Genomic DNA, 24,479 nt, shown 5'->3' with positions numbered 1-24,479 from the left:
GTGTTGGGGCAACAACCACCCCTACCAGGATTACGACCAGTCGGCATAAGATACACACCAACCGTAACCGAATCAGAAGAGAAGGCTTTGGTGCCTATGTATGCATATTATGAAGATCCCAATGGATATGCGGCAAACCCTGTCTATTATCCATCGGAAGAACCCTCGACACCAGAACCATGGAGCATGATAGGAAATACAGGACTACCAACAACTGCACAGGCAGCAGGAGAAGGAAGATATAGCTTAGATGAACAAACATTGTTGTTCATAGCCAACGGAGGCATGGGCAGACAGAGACATGCATACCAGCAAAGAGGAGCTCAAGGAGCACCTCAACAACCCAAGGGACCCTACTACAAGTGTGGTGGAGACCATTGGCTAAGAGACTGTTCTCATGATGAAATCATTAGAGTCAACGCATATTGCACCGCGTGTGGAGTTACTCATTTGATTCCTGATTGCCCTAAGAACCCTAACAAAGGAGAAAAAACTACCTTGAACATGCTGAAAACAGTGCCCTCCAGTGGAGGGTTAGAAAACGAAACAATCATACCTATTCAGGCAGTGACACGAGCCCAAGCTCAAAGAATGAAGAACGAACCCATCATTGAAGAACCAACCGATGCCCCAAGTTCAGAAACAAAAAATTAGAGAAGCACTTGGAAAGCTAGAAAGGTGCGTATGAAAGCCACGAATGATGAACGAGAGCAAACAGCTCTATCCGAGGAGTTAAAACATACAAAGGATAGATTAGAGCGGTTAGAGGATCTAGCTAGCTCAAGCTCACACACCACGACAACCATAGCACCCAAGGAAATGGCGGAGCCCAAAAGTACAGGATCAGGAGGATCAGTACTGGCAGACAAGGTAAATGAGCAGTTGGATGCACTTCTAAAATCTTATGAAGCCAGACTCAAAGAAAACCAAACCCAATAGCAAAGATGGATGACTTATCCATGTGCTGAAATAGAAAAACAGAGGTTGGAAATGTGTAGAAAGATGATTGAAACAGCTCAATCATTGATGGAAAACCCGCTTGGTAAACCTGCAAATTGGCATGAAGTACCAGCTCCAACCCCTATCCAGCCAACTTTAGAGGAACAAATAGAAACGAAGGAAAGACTCAAGAATGCCTATGAGTCTAGGGGAGATCCTATCATAGTGCCAAATACAACAGATAAGGCAAGTGACGGGTTCCAACCTAAAACATTGGCAGAAATGGGTAAGGACTGTAACGGTCTAGATGATCTGTGGAAGCAAATCCATGAGGCCAACGAAGCTAACAGGGCAAGTTCCCACATGAACAACATGAGAAAAGAGAAAAATGAGATCGTACCTCCTATTGAAGAATTTGAGGCAAGGTCACAAGTGAACTTTGATATACATTCACAAGGGGGAGACTAGGGATCAATTAGTTCGGGGCACAGCCAACCAGACTCGCTGAAAACTCTACCCTCTTACCTAGGAGAGTATGAAGCCAAGTCTGAAGTGAGAGCAATCCCATCTCAAAGACTTTCTTCTAACAAAGTGATGGATTCACAAAGTTGATTGAGTTATTGTCCACCCCGGTGACATGCACAATCACATTAGCTGAACTCTCAAGGTTATGACCAAACATGGGGACCACAGTAGGCAAATGCCTAGAAAAATTTGGAGTAAAATACCCCACCTCGAAGCTTCGGGAAGGGATCAGAGAATTGGACAGGCCTCAACTAAACACTAGGCCAGTACCATTAAAAAAACTTGGAGAGCATTGCGAAGGAGAAGATGGAAACACCACGCTACCAGTAGAATTCCAAGGAGTAGTTTCCAAAGCTATTCTTGACAGTGGAGCAAGAGTTGCTATCGCCACCGAGGAAATCTAGAAAAAATGGGAAAAACCAGCTTTGAGAGCTACTAGAATGAAATTACAATTGGCGGATGGGTTCATGGAAAATCCTCTAGGACTCTTAGAAAAAGTGATTGTCACATCATGCGGAATCGAGTATGAGCATACATTTGCAATAGTCAATTTCGACAAAAAGAACAATTATGAGATCATCTTGGGAAGACCGTTCATGCGACAATTGAAGATGGTCCAGGATTGGGGTTACGATCACATATACCTCAGACATGGTGAGACAACAACCAAAATACACCTGAAAGACCATAGTTACAAGGATGTGAACCAGACACCATTGGAAGAATTTGATTCAGCTATATTAGCAGGACCGGAACTCCCAGCATGGTTAGGGCAACAAAAGAGCTATGGACGTGCGGAGCTTCACATTGTGAAAGCCTAAAAAGAGAGGAATGCGTCTTAGAAAGAGCAATTGAGGACAAGGAGTATATTTCGGAACCTTTTCCTGAAGATGCCTTGGAACCTCTAGAATGGGAACACATACTAGCAACATTGGATGTATGTACTATTACAGATAGTCCACAACAAAATTCTGCGATAAGGATGGCTATGATGTGCTACCCTACTACATGGTAAGCATTATACCAGGAGGAGATGAGACGATAGAACCACCAAAACAAGAAGAGTTTTATAACTCCTCTGAACATCTGGAAATAAATAATGATGCTAATGAGTGTTCAAACAACTCAAGTGAGCGTGGGGGGAAAACAGAGAATATCAAGTTTTATGATTTTGCTAATCAGCACCCTAGACGCCAGGAACGCTATAGGAGGAAACAAGCAGGGAACAAAGCGAGAGAGAACTCGATGCCCAAGATAAAAGGTAAAACTCACTATTTGATGCTTGTAAAAGCAGAGGATTGTGAAAGATCAAATATTAGGAAGATTCTCAAAAGTTCAAAGGGAAAGAATGCAAGAGCAAAAAAGACAAGTACGAAAAGCTAAAACAAAAACAAATCACAAAAATATCAAAACTCAAAAAAAGAAACAACGAAAGACCAAGAGTGGACCAAACTGGAGCGTAAACAAAAATACCAAGAACTGAAACGGTCCTTACGAGAGGTATGGACTACTGAGGGAGATAGTGATGGTAAAGGGGAGTCAAAAAAGGGAAACATGAATGTACCATCACACTATCGAAAATTTACCATCCACGACAGAAAAATCATAATGACACCACCAGTCACGAAAAGAACAAACCAGGAATCTTACGATGGGCCAGAAAAATGCAAAAAGAATAGACCTCGCGGAACCAGGTGAGAAGCCTCAGTCGGTCTATATCGCAACCGATTTAGAGCCTGAAGAGGAAGAAAGGCTAACACAACTTCTCAAGAAGTATAAAGATGTGTTTGCATGGTCCTACAAAGACCTCAAGGGAGTTGATCCATCGATATGCCAACATACAATGCCTTTGAAATCAGATGCAAAACCTAGCAAACAGCATCCTTATACATATAATGACACATTTGCTAAACGAATCAAAGAGGAGATTGACAAGCTGATGGAAGTTGAATTCATCTATAAAATCGAGCATACATATTGGGTGTCACCCATTGTGGTAGTCCCCAAAAAGAACGAAAAACTGAGAGTGTGTGTAAACCTCAAAAAGGTAAATGCAGCCACCATAAGGGATAATTATCCCTTGCCAATCACAGAACATGTACTTGAGAGGGTGGCCGAAAAACGGGCTTATTCCTTTCTAGACGGGTTTTCAGGATATAACCAACTGGCAATTGCAATGGAGGATCAACACAAAACAGCGTTTGCCACAGAATGGGGAATTTATGCGTATCGAGTTATGCCTTTCGGCTTAACTAATGCCCCAGCTACCTTCCAAAGGTTAATGACACACGCGTTCAACGAATACCCGAGAATATTCTTAGAAATATACATGGATGATCTTTGTGTACACTCTCTTCTACGAGAGGAACATATTGACCATTTGCAAAAGGTATTTGAAAAATGCAGGACATATCAAATCTGTCTTAACCCAGAAAAGTGTATTTTTATGGTTAGGCAAGGCTGCATCTTATGACACATTGTCTCAAGAAATGGCATAACCACTGACCTAGACAAAGTCAAAGTCAAAGTCATAGTAGACCTACCCAGGCCTACTAATGCGAAACAAGTGCAATCCTTCATGGGACATTGTGGATATTATCGAAGATTCATTTATATGTATGCAGCCATCGCACAACCTCTGTATCGTTTGCTAGTAAATTTCGACTGGACCGAGGAGTGTGAAACTTCATTCCGAAAGTTAAAGGAAAACCTTGTATCAGCACCTATACTTAAAGCACCGGATTGGGAAAAGATATTCCATTATAACATTGATGCTTCTGCATATGCAATCGGGAGTATTCTAGCTCAACCTGGAGACGGAACAATGGATTTTCTAGTTTGTTATGCCAGTCGACAATTAAACAGTGCGGAAAAGAACTACACAACCACCGAAAGAGAGGGGTTATGAATGATTTATACTGTAAAGAAATTTCGGCATTATTTGCTCGCAAACAAATTTGTGTTCTTCACAGATCATCAAGCTCTTTTGTATCTGGTAAATAAACCATGCAATACAGGGAGAATTGTACGCTGGTTTATTATATTGCTAGAGTTTGATTTCACAATGGTGGTCAAAAAGAGTAAAACCCATCTACGGGCGGATCATCTTTCAAAGCTACACAACGGGGAAGCTCCTGAAGGAGTAGATGATGACATACCAGATGCTTATCTTTTCAATATTGAAATGATACCAAATGGTCTCAGGAAATTGTTAGCATTCTTTCCTTTGGAAGTAGGTTTGATAACACGGAATACAGATCCAAACAACAAACAATTTGACAAACAAAAAATTTCCAGTTGATTGCAGGACGGCTGTATCATCTAGGATCGGACCAAATTCTACGATTATGTATAAATCCGGAAGAATTCGAGTGTTACCTTAAAGAAGCACATGTCCAAGATTGTGCATTTCATTGTTCACCGGTGAAAACACACCAAAGACTGAAACAGTTAGGGGTTTATTGGCCAACTATGTATGCGGACACACATTCTTATGTTACCAATTGTACTATATGTAGTGCCAAACGACCAGTGATTGTTTCAAGTAAACATTGCGCCTGCATGGAGTCAATATATCATTGATTTCTTAACCACAAGGACGTTTCCTGAAAACATAACAAGAGCACAAAAAAGGGCTATAGAGCTGGAGGCTCGGGACTTTCAGTTAATTGGGAACCAACTCTATAAGCGAGGAAAGGACAATCAACTTAGAATCTGTGCAAGTGAAAGTGAATACCTGTTGATTCTAGAACATGCACATAGCGGAATAAGTTGAGGACATTTTTCAGGTAATAAGACGGCAAAAATCATCTTAACCGCAGGAATATGGTGGCCTACATTGCACATGGATGCTAGTTTGTAAAGCGTTGTGACACATGTCAGCGCACCAAGGTGCCGATAAAGAGAGATGAGATGCCACTACAGCCAATGATGGGGGCAAGGGCATTTGCAAAATGGGGCATTGATTTTGTGGGGCCTATTTCACCCCCGCATATCGCACCCATACCCAATATATCATTGTGGCTACGGACTATCTCACAAAATGGACGGAAGCCAAGGCAACACAAAAAGCAGATGCACGGACCACTGCACAATTCTTGTATGAGAATGGCTTTGTACGATACGGTTTACCAATAGAAATTGTAAGTGATCATGGAACACATTTTCTTAATGAAGTCATTGAATATCTGCTAGAGGAATTCATGGTCATACATAGGAAATCTGCTCCATACCATCCACAGGCAAATGGACAAGTTGAGGCCACAAATAAAACACTATGCACGGTTCTCACTAAAATTGTGTCAGAGTCAAGAACAGATTCGGATCAGCAGCTACACTCAACACTATGGGCATACAGGGTAGCTTACAAAACATCGATAGGAACGACACCGTACAACATGGTGTTTGGCCTAAATGCTATATTACCCATAGAGTTTTTAATTCCAACTCTACGAGTAGCGAAACGCTTAGAATGGACAGGGCATGAGCTCTCTTCAAGAATAGATGACCTTGAAAAGCTAGATGAACTTCGCTTGAGAGCTGTAGCTTCGATCTATGCTAAAAAGAAAAGGCAAAAGGAGTTTTTTGACAAGCATGTGCGCACAAAAGAGTTCAAAACAGGTGATTATGTACTTGTTTATACTTTGAAGCAACATGCCAAGAAACTTAAAAAGCAAGGGATGGGACCCTTTGTGATTAGTGATCTATCACAAAGCGGAGCTGTCAAGCTTGCTACATTAGCAGGTGAAGAAATGCCAAATTGGATTGGTGGATGTCGATTGAAGAAATATCATTTACCACTAACACAGGATATGCTTCAACAAATCCATCAAGGAAAACAACGAATGAAGGAGAAACAGAGAGTACGAGAAGAAGCTCAAGCAGAAGCAAAAGAACGCATTGCAAAACGAAGACTTTTGCGACAACAACAACAAGGTGGAGCACCATTGCGAATCAATGCCATTGGACTAACGAAGTTTGATGAAGACACAGTGGAGCCAATAATTGCAGTCAAAGTGGGTAGCAATCAAGTTGAATCGACGGCATTGCTTGATTCTGGAGCTCAAGCAAATTTGATCTCTTACAGATTATACAAACAGCTCAAGTCCACAGGTCAACTTCATCCTACTCCACAAGTGCTGGAAAGTAGTACATCACATTCGTTGAAAAAATCGGGCTGGACTATATTGCATGTACAAGTACATCAATATATTTACCCACACAAATTTTATGTGGTCAAGGATGAAAGCACACAACACCCCATGTTGTTGGGACAACCTTGGCAAAAAGAGTACAATGTACAGATAGATTGGAATGCGAATGCAGTCAAAATTCAGCATGCACAAGAACAACAGGTGATAGCCTTTTCTCAGCAACCCCGGAATAATCAGCTGTCAGCAATGCAATCACTGGAAAAAGAGCCAAAAGCAAGGGTTCCACCAAAGAACAACATGATACCCAAGGCTAACAATCTGGAAAATACCAACCATGCTCACTACATACATACAAAGTCACCAACCGCAGTAAAAAGATCGAGGTTACCAAAACAAGAGAAACAAGTATGGATGCGGAAGGATAGAAATGACATGGCAGACAGAAAACAAGACAACGGAAGAATTCAACCGAAGCAAATAGTTCAACCAAAAACCACGGGCATAAAACAGATATGGATTCCAAAGAAAATGCTCAGCAACAACTCAAATGCAAATCGCATTTGGATCCTAAAGCCGAAGCAACAGGAACTCTCTTCAGTACAAGCAACATCGGAAGGCAGACAGCTGCATCTGCAAAACCGGCAAACCGACTTATGTGGATGCCAATAAGCAACAAAACAGTGGCAACCAAGGAAGTAGCAAGAAACCTACAAAAACCGGCAAAAACAAGATACCAATGGAAAGCAAAAGAGATAAGGTCTACGGCCATTCCGACCAAGCCAATTCTCTCCAAAGAGATAACTATGGCCATAACAACAGTAGCGGCAAAGCAAGCGACTTTTGCAAACAAAGAGCAATAGAGTTACAGTTGTTACTTGCAAAGAAAACAGGAAACCTCGACGGCGAATGCCCATAAGCATCTTGCTTATACCCTTCTCTTGCACAGCATTAATTTCCATGCATTGACCGAGTATGCATAAAATAGGGCCACATTACACGGCCAAGCATTAGCACAATTTTTTCAACCTATGCACGGCACATACTCCGAGGTGATACCTTGTTGTCCGGGAGGACTCTGGCTAGGAGGAGGGGAGGCATTCTCAAATGCGGACCCAATAGCAGAAAGAGCAAAAAAGGACATGTTTTCCGACTATTTTTAAGGGTTGTTGTTTGATTGCGAAATTTTCTGGACTAACCCAAGTACATATGCCCGTATACAGCATGAATCTACAGGTATATGGGGCCAAACGCCGAATCAAGCCCCTAGGTGTGTGTATATAAGTAGAAATAGCCATTTTTCTGGCAAAATATTGGTAAAACGGAGAAATCCGGCCATAAAAATTGCATGTGAGTGTATATAATGTTTTGTGGTGATGTTTTTATTATGATTTTTGGGATTTTTTGGGTTGATTTTCTATTTTCATTTTAATTTTGCTAATTTTCGGCAAAAAAACTTCAAAATTACAAAAAGCAGGTGAAAAACGGTCGTAATGAAAAACAAAAAATATGGGGATGATCAGTGACTATTGGACAACCTATGGTACAGTGGGGGTGTAATTATGAGACTGGAGTGGAAAGCGTGTTTTGGCCAGATTTTGACCGAAATGCCAAATTTCTGGTAAACAGGGCAAATGGAGTCCAAATCAAGAAATTTTTGAGCCAAACCGCATCTCGCAAGAAGTTGGGAGCACATGTCAAATTTCATGAAAAGTGGTTCGGAGACCCCCATTATAAGAAATTTTCACCTCATTTTTAGCTCAGTTTCACTATTGTCCTTTGAGAGAGAGCTTCTGCCACCTAGAGCGAGCGGAACTTCCAGCAGCTTCTACGACGCGCACGACTACCCGACGGGCTTCAGACATGAGAGTTAGGCTCACCACCTTGAGCTTTTCGCGCATGTTTGTCGCTTTGTCGCGAAAACTAACGTAGGGTTCACACACAAAGCGGGCAGTAGAGACCTACAAGTAGAAGTGGCCACCTAACGGCTAACCCAAAAGCAATGAGACTTCATCGGCAGCTTACCCTAGCATAGGAGACCAGTCTTGGATGTCCAAAGGCAGTAGAAAACCATCGGGAAAAATCCTAATTCCTAGAATCCCGCAAGAGGCCACCAAATGGGAAATCGGCGGAGAAGCGCCCAAAGGCTACCAAAATTCATGGGTAGGAGCATCTCGACATACTCGACAAGTCTATATAACCCACATGACCAAAAGGTGACCCAAAGCGGCACTAAACTTTAGAAACGGCATCAGACACACAAAGCGTCAAATAGCTCTCGTGGCCAAACCGCATGTCCGTTTGCCACCAAACTTCACGAGCGGCTTTCCTAGACCATCAGCAACCAAGTCCTATGGTGGTAGACCACCACAAGTCATCGAAGACATGTAAACGCAACCACGAGTCTTCGATGACTATGGTGGTAGACCACCATAAGTCATCGAAGACATGTAAACGCAACCACGAGTGCTTCTAGAGCGACAAATTGCCAAATGGAGCTCCGGTGAAGCCAAAGTCGACAAAAACCATACGGCAAGGATCCCCAAGGGATCGGGAAGCTATGGAGACCAACATCAAGAAATTTCATCGCTGAAAAGCACTCCAAAAGTCAGAAAACGGCTTGGAGGCTCTGAAATCCACATAGGAAGTTATTTTCTATCCATTTGACTTTTTGTTGAAATTAGGCTTAAAAGGGACTCAAGGGGACTAAGGGCAGGCACTTGTGATAGTTTCCATGAAAAAATCACCAGGAGACATCCTACGCGTAGGATGTCTCAAGGGCATTTCTGGGCACAGAACCCAACATTTCTCATCACACACATTTTTTGAATAGCCTTTACATGCTAGCCACCAATTTTCATCACATTTGGACCAACATTGACCTCATATGCATGAAAAAACGCAAAGTTAGGGCATAGAGGCAATAATGGGCCATAGACCTACCAAAACTTGTCAAAATCACATGAAACTTGCACAACACATTCATGAGCACATAGCCAACCAACCTGTGTGGTCACCTGCAAGAAATGATGAAGTAGACATCCTACACGTAGGATGTCTATTTGACATTTTTGGCCTACAGAGGGTATTTTTCCATTCCATATCTTTTCACATCATCTTCAAGAGCTCATATATCAAGTTTAAAGCCATTCTAATCAAATTTGACCCCCAACACCTTCAAGATACACTTTTTGAGCCCAAAAACACTACACAGGGTCTTACCAACATCAATTCTTGTCCAAATCAAAATCCAAGAGCATGGCCATGTTCCCCATGCCAAGGACTACCCACAGAACAACTCCCAAGCCATTTTGATGAAATAGACATCCTACGCGTAGGATGTCTCCAGCATGTTTTTGAACTTATGTGCAAAGAATGACATCATGGAAGCCAATACCATGGTGCAAGGAGCCCATATATCAATTTTCAACCCATTTGGACATCAATTGCTACCTGTTGTGGAGATTCTACCCAATTTGTGAGCCTAAAGCCTGAATCTGCCCAAAAATCCACTTTTTGATGCCCAAATCCAAATCCAAGCACATAGCCATGTTGTACAGGCCAAGGATCACCAGCATGTCAAGTATCACCCAAATTTGATGAAAAAGACATCCTACGCGTAGGATGTCTAACTGAAAATTTTTTGCCAGAATTGCACTGTGAGCACACGCACAGTTTCACAAGTTCCTTTTAAGTTTTATTTTCAATTTTCAAGTCATTTGGATAGTTAAAACTCAGTTTCTCAGGCTGATATGGAAAAAAAAATGCTAACTTCGGACTACTGAGTGCAACAGGATCTATGGCAGCCGCAAAGTCACCGGCAAAGAAGAAGAGGATGACCATAAAGGATTATTTGGAAGAAGTAGAGCCCTTCGTCATACCAGAAGGAACTCTAAAGCCAACAAGCACATGGATCCAAGAAGACCTGCTAGAGCCAAATGATCTAAAGATTTACCAAGGCGTGTTCAAAGACAGCGCAGGAAATGTAATAGAGCTACCAATGCTACCGCGGGAACTCAATGAGTTCGTCAGAAGCAAGATGGCGGAGTATCTGGAGAATATTGATCTCCACAATTATTTTGAAGTTGTGCCGACAGGTATTGACATAAAAAGAGTATGGGAATTTGTGACGACAATCAAGGAAGATGGAATGGCCAGAGTAACGGATCTGCAAGGCAAGCCAGGTACGGAGATTCTAATCATAGAAAAAGTAGTAGCAGCTGCACTAGACCTCTCCAACAAGGGGGATAGTGTAACCAAAAGAAGAGACGAAGTAAAGGTGTACACAGAAAAGAAAGCCAACTACACCTTTGAAGACATTGCCAACCCTAAAGTGGCAATCATGAGTCAATTGTAGAATCAATATTTCCATATGTGTACAAAGCAGCCACAAAAGTACACGATGTCGCCTGCAGCAATTGCCACAACATTCACCTGGGCAATGCAGAAAAGCAAGCCGAAGGTAATCAATTATGCAGCTTATGTACATGATAATCTGGTGAAGATGGGCAACAAGAACCCCACATACATCGTGTCGGGTGAGCTAATCACGAAGGTGATTTATGGAGCATTGCACACCAAGGGAAGATGGCCCGACCCTCCATCACAGAATGACTGGCTGAGGCTCAAGGAAGATAAGGAAGACAAACACCCAAAAGCACCAAGGGTGGCAACCCGTTTAAAACGCCGGTTAGAAACCGTGCAAGAAGAGCAGCCAGAGCTGAAGAAGGGAAAGAAGGAATCTGCCCAAGTGCCAGTAAAAGAGACGAAATCATAGAAAGCAGCACGGCTAGAGTGGCTGATGGAAAGCTTCAGGGCAGAAAGAGCCCTCAAAGGAGATTTAGACGAGCTATGGAAGCCGCCTCTAGAAGCAATGTCGGGATCATCCCGAAGGGTGCACAGAGACAGATTCGACAATTATATTAAGAATTTTGAGATTTTGGATGCCACGGCGGAAAATATCCCACATGTACCATTTACAGAAGAGGAAGTGGAGCAAGTCCGACGGCAACTGCTAGAGGAGCAAGAAGGCCAAGAGAGAGAAAGGAAGACAAAGGCAGACAGAGATTTCAAGAAAAAGCCGACAACTCCACCATCCAGCCCTGAGTCCAGCCCACCACCCTCACCAGCTCCTCGTAGCCCTCCACAAGAAGAGAAAGAGGAGCAAGACAAACTAGAAGACCAAGAAGAGTCAAAGCAAAAACAAAGCCAAGAGCAAGAACCAAAGGAAGAGGCTAATCCTAAGAGTGAGCAGCCAGAGCCAAATGAAGCAAGGTATAACACATTTCTAGACCTGCTAGTAGTTGTCGGATATACAAAAGAAGAGGCTGCCACAGTCGCATTTGACTTGGCAAGCACGGGGCCCAAAGAGCAAATGGAGAGCCTGAGGTTAGTGGAGCTTAAAGAAATGGCCACTGATACAGTGGACCTGCACCACCTGCACCCACCCACCAATGATTGGGATGTGGTGATGCAAAGCTAACCGGGCTAAGAGCACAGTCAATGGCCTCAGAAAGTGAAATGGCGACTCTTAAAGCCACTAAAGTGCAGATAAAGCTTGAAGTTGACACTTTACAAAAACAAAGCCAAAGGCAGATAGAGAGAGAGAGAGAGAGAGAGAGAGAGAGAGAGAGACAAAGCTGCAAGCCAGTCTGGCAAAGGCATTACAAAGATGCCAGGAAATGGAAAGAGAAAATCAGGCAGCAAATCAAAGACTGCAAGGAGCCAAAGAGGAGTATAGACAACTCAGCAAGTCATTGACAGATGTAGAGAGGGAAAGGGATAACCTAACCCTACAACTTGCTGAGGAGTCCAAGGAAGTAGAGGCCATGCAAAATGCCAAACAAAAGGCAGAAATAGGCCAGGAGGCTAGCCAGGATGAGGTCCTTGAGCTCAAGGACCAACTTTAAGTTAAAGATCAAACCATCCAGTGGCTACGAGCATCTCCTGCCAGAGTCAGGGCTACTAGCTCGTCTGACACCACTACAGAGAGCCAGATCTATGAAGAACAGATGAAAGAGCTCCAGAAAGAGTTGACCTTAGAGAAGAAGCAAAGGTTGATGATGGCACAAGGGTCGGTGGTTATGCAAACACGCATGGAAGAATAGTAGAAAGCAATGCAAGATGAGCTAGAAAATATCAAGAGAAAGCTCGAGGAGGCGGAGAAGATAAACGCCGAGTTGAACGACCTCCTCGTGAACATGGGAGAAGAAGCTGAAGTAGAGAAACAGACACTCCAAAAGCAGATAGATGAGCTGAGAGGACAGCAGGCAGAAGAGCAGGCAGGCACAGGGCCAGCAGCCATGGAAGGCATAGACCTAGAGAATTTGGCAGATCCTGTGGACACACCCATGCAAGAGGAAATCCTAGTAGGACCCTCTCAAGAGCCACAAGATCTGACACAAGAAGAGGAAGAGAAGTTGCGCAAGGCCATAGAGGCAGAAATCACAGAAACGGCCAAGGAAGCCTTGGAATGGGAGCACAGGGTTTTTAAATCCATGACCATTCAGAAGATATACACCAGCAACCTCAGGCGTGAATGGCTACAGCGCTCTCTCCCATATCCATTGCTAAAGTACGAAGCCGCCACCATCAACAAGAGAATCAGAGAAGAGCCAACAGTGCCACTCTACACAGCACATATCTCCCAGCCTGAAGGGGCAAAGTTGATAGTCGACTCCCAACCAGGTGGAGAAAGGCATGGCTGACGAAGTATCCACAGTACCTAATCCATTTGGTAGAGGCACCCAAAATCATCAGAGATATCCATTTCTTGAAGCCGATTTACTCCAACCCTCGTGCTATGTGGGAGGGGGTGCTTAAGGTAACCCCTCAAGCTTTGGGCACCTTGGGCACCCTATTTTGTTTAAGTTTGAAGTGGTTCAATTTTGCCATGGTGGCAACAGGCTACATAGACGAGCAAGAGAGAGAGAGAGAGAGAGAGAGAGAGAGAGAGAGAGAGAGAGAGAGAGAGAGAGAGAGAGAGGCCAATGGCCCCAACCCCTTTCACCATGACCTTGAAATAGACTTGTTTTCCCTCTCCAAGGCAAAAGATTTGCTACCATCTGTGATGCCAGTGGTGCAAGTTGAGTGCAGCCTCCCCTTTGCACAAGACCCCATTCCCATGTGCATCTCTGCTTTGCCAATCCTCCATGGAAGATGAGAGAAAGAGAAGGGTGCATAATCTACAACCTCCATGACCTTTCCCTCTCCCCAAGACTCATAAATGCTCTAATACTAGTGTAAGAAACTAGGAACAACCACATGCTCATCACCACCCAACCATATTGTATGTAGACCCTTGGCCCTCTAGCTCATTAGCTATATATAAACCCACATATTGCATGTGTGTCCTAGCCCTACCCTTGGCTTGAAAATCAATCTTGTAAAGAAACGTTGGATGAGATGCAATGGGAAGCTGATTTTATACACTAGGATATAAAGACTGCTCAATTGAGGTAGAAGAGTTATGCCGACTCCAAACAATCTACTTAGATCTTGGGTGAAGGAGATATGGTATTTTGGAGAGTGAAATCTACACGTAGTTCTTTATCAACAAGTAAGTGCATGAAACTTGGTGCATTAACATCTCCATAATAACCTCTCTCATACGTAGGAAGAAGAAGGAAGGCACGTCTCTATACTTTCTCTACTAATTCCTCTTCTCCTTTCATAGGTGAGCTTGATCCCCATCACCCTTGTGGAAGAAACCTCTATGTAGCTCTCATTAGTTCTCTCTTGAAGCCAATGAACAAGCCCTTTGATCACCAAGAATCACTCTTTGATCACGATAAGAAGCTCCAAACTCCATAGCCATCATCTCTTCTCTTTGTACTTCCGTTCTTGTTCTGTGTAGGGAAACTACACTCTCGATTGGTGCTTTTGTGTGTATATAGGTATGTATGGGCTTGTTATTGTGATGTTGATTGATGCTTGTCCTATCATGTTTATCATGGTGATGTATACATATGATGAATTTATGCTCACATAGATACATAAAAAGCACGCTTTCCTCTCATGTCACCTATGCAGCAGGGACATTGTCTTAGTCATAACTTCCAAACTGTAATGAACCACATCAAACCCTTCAAAGAAGATATTTTCTTAATCATTTAGAGTGTTTTCCCTCTTTTGTCATGTCAAGACTCCACTTGTGTGAAGAGATATTGTGAAAATATAGCTTTCTATTTTCTGCAGTTAACCAAATTTATTGACACCGGTGGCTTCTTGAAGAGCTACCATATACATTCATCATATGACAAAACCCACTTAACTAGGTCAAGAAATTGATTTATAAATTTTGAAAAATGTAAACAGGTTGCTGTAATCACATCATGAGTGTGACTTATTAATTTATTTTGGTAAGGGATTGCATATACATGTAGGGGTACTACCATGGAGAGGTACCATATGGCGTTTATGGGTTTGATGTGACGGTCATAAGTGATTTATGGTTTGTTTTAGGGAGTTTCTTCCAAATTTTTTTATGCCTATAAACTCAGATTTTGATGTATGGTTATCCAACCAGAACAACATGGATAGCTTTGCACATAAAATGACATTCTTTTTGCATCATGATTGATAGCATGAGTCTCATATGAGTGAAGTGAGGTGGTAAAGTGATAGTCTAGTTATAGGTATGACATTGACGCATTGGTATGAGGTCAAACACCCTCTGTTGTATGTCATGTATGCATCCAAAAATAGGGATAATCTTTGTTTCAAATTAAGTATAAGTTATGGTTTATGGTTGGTGAAAGTGGTGGGGCTATTATTGTATCATGATTAGGGTTATGGGAAGATGTTATAAAATGCATGAAATATCCAAGGTTAGACATGGATATCTCATGTGCATGTGTATATGCTTTGCATCCTTCTAGCTCAAACATAGCTCTATGTGAGAGAAGGGTGATGAAGGATTATTTATGAACATGAAAGATGTTATGTTATGATTAGACCCATGTGCAATGTTCTCTTGGTATCTTTGATACAAGAGTAGGCCCACCTACATCGCATAGTCCAAGACAAAAGGGATCGATAACCTGGGGCTTATATACATATATATGTACACACATATATATACATGTATATGTACACACACACACATACATACATACATACATACATACATACATACATACACACATATATATATATATATATATATATATATATATATATATATATATATATATATATATATATATATATATGTGTGTGTGTGTGTGTGTGTGTGTGTGTGTGTGTGTGTGTGTGTACATATACATACACACACACACACACACACACACACACACACACACACATATATATATATATATATATATATGCAGAGAGAGAGAGATACCATGTACACTCCAAAAGACCCATTCATATTGAGGATACGTTACATATATAGGTGAGACCAAGCTAGGTAGAGTGAGTCATATATAGCTCCAAATCCCCCACTCAAACAAAGGTCTCTACCTCTGGATGAAAAAACCCTTGGGAAGTACAAGGAGAAAACCCAAGCCCGTATATAAATGTTAAAATATGAACCAAAAGTATTGATGTGAAAGTGCATTGTGTATCTATGTAGTGCATGATGTCTAAAAGATTACAATGAGATATGTATAAAGTTACCATAACAATAGAGATTCTAATCTAAAAAGAGTGAAGCTAAGGCAACTCTAAGCTTTGAGTGCAAGAGAATGAAGCGTGACTCATTGAGGCCTTTGGTAAGAATGCCTGCAATCATCTGCTGCTGGTCACTAGGGTAATGTTCAATCATGATTGTGCCTTTACACACACCACAAGGGCATGCTAGAAAGAGGAGGACGATCACTGTCAATCAACATTTGTTGAAGCCAAATCAGTTGGCAAGCTGCAAGCAGTGTGGCAATAGCATATTTAGACTTGGTTGTAGAAATTGCAACACAATGTTGTTTCTGACTCGTCCAAGAAATAAGACAACCATTGATGAAGAAGTAATTTCCATTGGTAGATTGCATAGATAAATGTGCGAGCTAGCCCAATCTACATGTGTGTAACCTAAAAGAGAGAGGGATGGCATAGAGTATGATGTCAATAATTGTTGATAGACCAAACCAAAATTTGTAGTGTCGTTCAAGTATCTCAACATGCGTGCAGCAGAGTTCTTGATACAAAGCTTTTTGATGATCGATAAGCATAGTGAAATTGAAATTAAAATCTCTCATTCAATTGCAAAAACTTTTGCACAAGAAAAAGCAAGCTTTGATTTCATTTCTTGTGTTCGAGGAGCATGCTCAAAGGGGAGCTTGTCAAGGAAACTTTGGGATAGCCAAGGGCCATTTCCTCAAGACTCTGGCAAGGAATTTGTATGCAAAGGACACAACTTTAGAAGGACACGAAATCCATGCAAAGCCATTGAAAAGCGAGGCTTTCAAGGATCATGGCTCCATGTACATATATATATAGTTAGTGCAAGGCAGTCCAAAGCAAATAAAGCTTGCAAGATTGGAAACAAAAAACAAAGCTACGAGCTGAATCCAAAGTAGGCAACAAAATATTCTCTCGAACCGGGCCAAAGGACTTCAAGATTGGGAAGGGGAAGAAGACCAAGGCTGGCAAGGTCTTGAACAAGGCTTTAAGATTGAGAAGGCAAGCAAGACCAAGGTTGTCAAGGTCCTAAACAAGGCTCTCACAACAAGGCTATCTTGGCAAGAAATATAGGCAAGGAAAATTTAGCATAGGATTCACAAGAGCTCTTTTGGAGCTAGGGGATTTCCATAACAAATAAGTCTACGAGACGCTATACACAAAATGTCACAAAATAAGTTCGCATAATTTCTTCCTTTTCATTGTTTATTGTGCAGTTGTCGGTTCTTGCCATGGGGCAAGGACCTAAGTAAGAATCCAAGATGATTCTAGTTGAGATGTTACTATGAGAAGCAAAGCTTCCTATTTTTGGACTCTCGCATAGTAGCTTCTACCAATGTTTGATACGCCATTACCATACAAACGTTGGAAGGTTTTGCCAAGGTATCGAACGGGTTATCTCGGCATGAACCAAGTCATGGGGATTACATGTTACATATGATGCTCTAAATATATCAGAGTCCATGGCTATGAGTCGGATTCTAACAAGACTGCAAAAACACACTCTATAATTCACTTTCAAGCAAGCCTTTGCTTCTGGATTTTGAGACAACTGGCCACAAATGGGCGACAAGGTTAGACAATTTTGAGTTCTTCTTGCGAGATCTTCTACTTTTCAAAGCAAAGTTCTTTGAAGTTCATGACGAGAAGCAAGGCTTCTACCCCATGCCAAGGTATTGTTCATTGACTTACGATCAAGGAAAAAGCACACAAGTCTGGTAAATTGGCAATATTGGGATATAAGCTCATAATTTATGTATGGTAATGTTAAATTGTGGTGCATCCATGATAGTATAGATCATGCAAGGCATTTATGATATTGGTTCAAACTATTGAGACCGTCATGGTAGCCAAGGGATTATCAATCTATTTCTCGCACTTGCATGCATGGCGTGCCAATCAAGTGGAATTAAATTCACTCAATCATTTTTTATACTTTTGCTATAACACCAGCTATTCTATCAAGGACATAATTGTCTGCTTATTCATCACGGTGAATTCAACTTGACGTGGTCTCTACATGCACTGGAATCGTGCGATTCTTTAAGACGAGATAAGATCTTGCTTAAAGAATCGTGTGATTCTTTAAGACGAGATAAGATCTTGCTTGTTTCCAATGATTTTTATTGATGATTCTCCTATTGATGTTGTTGTAGGCGTTACCCATACCTAAAACCTTCTACTCAATAACAGTTGAGGCTGGTATATTTACTTGTGTTTGTTGCACATGATTGTTGATGGGCACTCTATATCATTGGTTATATGCACAAGGTGCATGCACTATAGATTATGATTTTTGTTTGTAGTAGGCAGGCATGGTCTGGCTATCGAGCAACTAATTCATGGGATATAATGAATCTTCTTAATAGCCTGGAGGCAAGTAATCTCTTGTTTTAAAAACCAAAGAACATCTAATATGACTACCTTCTTTTTTCCTTGGGAAATTTTTCTCTTCTTTCAATGGGAAAATATAATAGTTTCAAAGACCATTTGTGAATAAGATTCCAACTTGAGAGGATCTCATGCTTAGTCTACAGCACAACTAATACATGGGATATCATGAATTTGCTAAGAGAGCCTCAAGGCAGGTAATCTCATGCTTTAAAAACCAAAGAATATCTAGTATGACTACCTTCTTTTTGGATTGGAAAAATATTCTCTTCTTTCAATGGGAAATTATAATGGTTTCAAAGCTCTAATTGTGAATAATATTCCAACTTGAGAGGATGTCATGCTTAGTCTACAGCACTAATTGTGTCTATTTCTAGGTATGATCGAACTAATGAGAAATCACTCCATAAGTGTCGATGGTCACTGATTGGCCTCTTCACACTTGTACTTTCATGGAAAGAAGTTCTCAAGTGCCAAGGGGTAGAAACTAAGTTCACTTCACCAAGTTGCTTACAATTACTATTAGTAGCACGATAGTCTATGCTGCTCTCAATTAATGATAGTTTAAGAAGTTTCTTTGCAAAATCTGACCAAATGGTTTAGATTTGGAAAATCTAAACAAGGGTTTTGTCTTGCCAAGGCAATACCCACTATCATCAATTAAATATTTGTTTATCCTCACTTATCTCTACTTTTAGTGCTTAACAAGTCAAAGGAATACTTGACTTTTTGAGGCTAGAATTTGGGTAATGTACCTTTGAGGTTTGAAAATTTCCCTTAACCTCTAAGTATACGGTATTTTTCACCTCGTAGTAAGCATATGATTTGGTTATGTTTTGTTTCTAAATATGCTTTGATTTTTACAAGTGGGATACGTATGCTTTCATCCACTTCGCTCTTCAAATACATGACAAGGTCATGTATGAGCAAAGGGTTTAGAGATGTCTACCAAATACCACCTCTATAACATGTTTCTTTTTCTAAATCAAGTGTTCACTCCCTATTGAAATGGCTATGGACCTACAAGGTAGGGTTTTCTTTGGCACACGTTGTTAGTCACAAGGTGTTCAACATGGTCTAGGAACTAATGGAGTTCGGTTTAGCCAATGTGGAGCACGCTCTATCAGGGTCCCTCTCACTCATGGCGTTGAGCGTTTTCAATTATCTCCACACACAAGTGCATCTCATACTTGATGGATGTCACATTTTTTGGTATCACTATATGAGACATATTCCACATGTGGAGAATAGGAGTCTTTGGGACTGACACTAGCGCCTGCTTCTTCAAATATGTGTTGCAACAGAGTCCGTAGGCACTAGCTAGATGTGTATATTAGACCTTTTTGAGCACGCAGTATTAGGAACAATTTTAGTGGCTAGAAATTGTCGAATACCTAGTAAGACTTATAAATGTTACAAGTATTGTTCAAAACAATATTAATGGATGGTTGTGTCAAGGTTTTTTAGGGTGCAATTTCACGTACCTAGTAAGAATATAGCAAGGCTATGTCCTATTAATGAAAATGTTTCATTGTTTGTACTTAGATGTGATTGATTTTAACATTCTACTATGGTCGAAATGTTTTAGCAAGGCTTTCAAGTGATTGCAGTGGGAAGTATTTAGTTTCTTTTCATAGAGCTATCTACAAATTTATTCCCTCCTCTTCCATATGTGCTACGAGCATAACATCCGGTATAAGCATTGACAACTATAGTCATGAAAATGCAAGCTCGGATAATTTTTCGCTAAATGCATGCCCACTAGGTATTATGGACCCTAGTGTTTTAGCAAAAGCATATTTGAAATGGCATGCAAATTCAAAAATTTGATCGGATAAGTTTTCGCTAAATGCATGCACACTAGGTGTTATGGACCCTAGTGTTTTAACAAAGGCATATTTGAAATGGCATGCAAATTCATAAATTTGATATAAAGTTTTTTACACCACAAGTACAGTATCTCTATGGGATTTATTGTGGGTCTACCTCGAGGTAACAATAATGTGACTATAACGTGAGTGCAACACAAGGGGTTATTTATTTTTATTTTTTCTCATAGTTTCATATACAAAAGGGTACATAAAAGAAATTGGAAAAAAATTACATATTCAATAGGAAAAGGGTGTATTTTATTTGTCAAAATATTATAAAATAAGGAGTTTTAAAAATAGTCCTTCAACGCATGTGATATACACAATTTGCACATAGTGATCGCCCCGAGGGGTCTACCAACCACTATACAAGGTGATGGCTCATTGGGGTAAAGACGTCTATGCCTTGCCCGATCGTCCAAGCTATGGGCGCCCGCCCACTACTCATCTTATTCTTGTACATATACCAAGAATAAGGAGTACCTCATTTTTTAGCCTTGCTCCACCCACACCGTGGTCTAATCTATGTCTCTCCCATCTCGCACACACACACACACACCGCATCCGCACCGTATACGCACGCAATTGTGCACACGCACTCTTCAACTGGTATCAGAGCTTTGCAACGATCGATGCATGTGCATTTCCCCCTCCTGGCGAGCTCTCGACGGTGGTCTCAGGAGCTTGGTCCTCACGATCATTTTCGAATCGGGAGCGGATAGTCATAGATCTCGGATCTCAGAGCTTTGCAATGAGGGAGGATTTTGTGTAGGAGACGGATTGGGGCTTGATCGGAGCGGATCCGCAAGATCTGAGCCCCGGCGTGCGCAGCCCACCTTGTACTCAAGAGAGAATCTTGAGAAGCTTGAGGAGAATCGAGCAGGGAGCAAGGAATCGAGCAGATCTTTCTTTGTACAGCCTATGAAAGAAGGCAATGGAAGCTCAAGGTGGCAGGAGTCAGCAGCAGCAGAACAGAGCAGTGTAGAAATCGGCGGGCCAATTGCAATAGCGTGCAAATTTGAAGGCCAAGCAGCTCGAAAGCTGATAATCAAAGGCATGAGACTAGAGCAGTGGAAGAAAATTGAGTGGCGAGCTTGCAGGCTTGGGGAATCAAACGGCACTACAATTGGGCATCTTGGTGGAAGCGAGCAGCAAGGGAGGGCGCAGAGAGTAGCGCAGCAGCATGCCACGGCCAGGAATTTGCAAAGCATTTTCGGGTAGCACTAAGCAGGACATCGAGTGTGTTAGTTCAGCAACAAAATCAAACTTGAACAGGGCTGAAAAAAGACGAGCGCTGTGAAGTTTTGCAGAGCAAGGGGCAGCTAGAGAGAGAACCTGTGTATGTGTTGCGCGCGCGCGCGCGCACACACACAAAGTCATCAGAGCGCGTTCAGACAGCATCACACAGAGAGAGAGAAAATTGAATTTTTTTAATTCTCTCCAAGAGTGTGTTCACACACAAAAGAAAGAGAGAGAGAGAGAGAGAGAGAGAACACCGACATCGTGAAGCATCCTCTCGACCTCAAAGGAGGTAGAGAGAGTGAATTCTGAAATTCAAAGAAGGGAGGGTGTGCGGAGACATACACACCCACTGTCGGATTCACTCGATGACGCCTTTGCCGGTGCTTTAGGCGTAGACTTCAACGTCGGCTCAGCTTCGTATTGAGTTGGGCTTCGACGGTTTTTTTTCCTTCTCGGCTTCGGTTTTCGGCAACTCGTCATTGACTTTGAGCATCGATTTTGACTTTGATTTGGTTTTTTTTTTTTTTTTTGCGTTCTTCTTGGCATCGGCGACTCAACATCCGCAGCTATGTGCACTTCCGTCCGGCGGCGGAAGGCGACATCGACCTTTCTGTTTTCTCGCTTTGACAAAGGGAGAGAGATCTAACCCTCATCCAGTGTAGCTTCGCCTACCGACTACCCTCCCACGTGCTCATTCCGAAGCGAGTTTGCTCCAATGGACATTCTTCGACACCTCGGCTTCCTGACTTCGACTTGGCAGGGGACATTTCGGCTTCAACAGGACTCCCAATTCCAGCTTCAGTGGCACATACCAACGCATAGCAGCTTCGACGGATCATTTTGGAGAAATTTTTTTCGCGAGCGTGGCTCTCGAACGATGATTTTGACCACAGGCAGCTAGTTTTGCTTTGCACTTGGTTTTCAATCCAAGTGCTTACCAATCGATGACATAGTATGTGCCAATTTCCTGACATACGTTTTGCTCATAGTTTGCGCTTTCTTGAATTGCAGACGATGTATGACTGTGTGGGGCATTGCAGAGAGTGATTTTATCATGATTTTGTGCAGCACTTTGCGGATAAAGCTTGAGCTAGGTATAGCTTGCAAATACCAGGTTTGGACAGGTACACGTCCATAGAGCCACTCGTTCATGAGTGAGCTTGTTTACCATGGTTTTGGTATTTAATGTATACCATTTGTGGATTTTTTTACTGAGACACGGAGTGTTTGTAAACTTTATGCGGTATTGGTGAGAATTTTTGAGTTTTCAGTCAGTGTTAAGGAGAAAGTCCAGATTTTTCCCAGATTCTCACCATGTTTCATGCATATCTGTAGTTTTACTTTCTGATGGTTTAATGGTCGAGTATGACTCCCACTTTGACATGTTTTGTCAAGTTGGACACAATTAAGTGTTCATGTACCCACTCTCGCAGGAGTGAGCATTGCATATGCTTGTGTGGCTACACAGTCAGAGCTTTCACAAGTTTTTTTTAGAGTTTTGTGGGCAGTTTCTCTTGTGGGATGCGTTTTGAGCTAGTTCGCTCACTACTTGCGTATATGGTTATGCGCTTTACGCTCAATTGAGTTGTTTGTCCCACATTGCGTGCTTGCAGTTGTAGATTGTGAAGTTTGCTTTTATGCATATGTGAGCATCGATTTTGATGTGTTTGATCATGGGTTTCATGATTGTGTAGTGATCAAGTGATCTCCCACTTTGTTGCCAGCTTGGCATGATTTATGGTTGATATTATACTTAAGGTTTTTACTCAGTTTACAGGGGAGACTCTACCAGAGTTTCTCCCAGGTTTTCTCGCCATAGTTTTTTGACATTCACTTATGGTTCCAGATATGTGTGATAGTTTAGAGTCTAAAGTGATGACTCATGAGAGACGACGGTCTCGTAGTTGCCGATACATGCGATGTTGGCATTGTGGTCACTCATGGGGTATATTTGATACACATGAGGTTTTAACACATGCTAGAGCAGTGGCTGCATATGCCAGTTGACAGAGATGTCACATTTGCCTTTAGAGTTCCTCTTGATTACATGTCTTTAACTGGTGACACTTCTCCACGTTGGTTGCTAGATGAGGATACAATTTTTCATGTCACACCACATGTGAGTAGTTTAGCACCTTCTCTAGTGGGAGGTCTACACTTGGCCGATGGTTCGGCATTTGACATAGAGGATGCAGGAGATGTTTGTTTTCTATTGCCCAACGGTGCATCATATACTCTACAACATGTGCGTTATGTTCCTCAGCTGAGATAGAGCTTGATCTTAGTGAGACGGTTAGCAGACTTTGGGTGTCAAATATTGGTTAGAGAGCAGTCTTTCCAGATGCATTGCGGCTCATTAGTGATTGCTAGAGAAGCACGTGGTGGCTTGGTATATCCTATGAATGTGTCTAAGGTTCGATACGGCATAATTTTGTTGCTAAAATACTTTGAGCGAGAGACAAAACGTGTCTCCTTCACGGGTGAGCTCCACCATGCTCACAAGACATAGCATTTAGCTGTGCAGGACGAGTCAATAGTCTCTATAGAGATAGAGGTAGAGCAGCAGTGCTCTAGTGAGACACAACAGGTGTTGTCAGAGTCTGTGCAAGAAGAGGTAGAGCGGGTGTGTCTGCTCCCTAGAGACACGAGCAAAGATGACAGACATGGAGTTCTTTCATATGCTCATATTAGAGGGACTAATGATTGTTGGTGCCAGGATGCACAGTTCTTCTTATGGGTGAGA

General features: G+C 41.9%; 1 protein-coding gene and 1 long non-coding RNA gene across 2 annotated transcripts; both read left to right on the top strand.

Annotated features, from left to right (window-relative positions):
• Positions 1-20,827: 20,827 nt before the first annotated feature.
• LOC147416572 (uncharacterized) lies at positions 20,828-22,406 on the top strand. Its single transcript, XM_086508252.1, has one exon. The coding sequence runs from the start codon at positions 21,020-21,022 to the stop codon at positions 21,713-21,715; it is 696 nt and encodes a 231-aa protein (XP_086364378.1). The 5' UTR covers positions 20,828-21,019; the 3' UTR covers positions 21,716-22,406.
• Positions 22,407-22,551: 145 nt separating this feature from the next.
• LOC147416571 (uncharacterized) lies at positions 22,552-22,951 on the top strand. Its single transcript, XR_015187497.1, has 2 exons — positions 22,552-22,688; positions 22,805-22,951. It is a non-coding gene; the product is annotated as an uncharacterized LOC147416571 (long non-coding RNA).
• Positions 22,952-24,479: the final 1,528 nt, after the last annotated feature.

The sequence above is a fragment of the Adiantum capillus-veneris genome, unplaced genomic scaffold, assembly GCF_014529385.1.
Source record: "Adiantum capillus-veneris isolate H3 unplaced genomic scaffold, ASM1452938v2 Hic_scaffold_806, whole genome shotgun sequence".
NCBI lineage: Eukaryota > Viridiplantae > Streptophyta > Polypodiopsida > Polypodiales > Pteridaceae > Adiantum > Adiantum capillus-veneris.
This window is presented reverse-complemented; position numbering and strand designations above follow the sequence as displayed.

Bases quoted from the DNA above. Each gene is read 5' to 3' on its own strand.
- LOC147416572 (XM_086508252.1), top strand. From the start codon at position 21,020: ATGTCTCTCCCATCTCGCACACACACACACACACCGCATCCGCACCGT.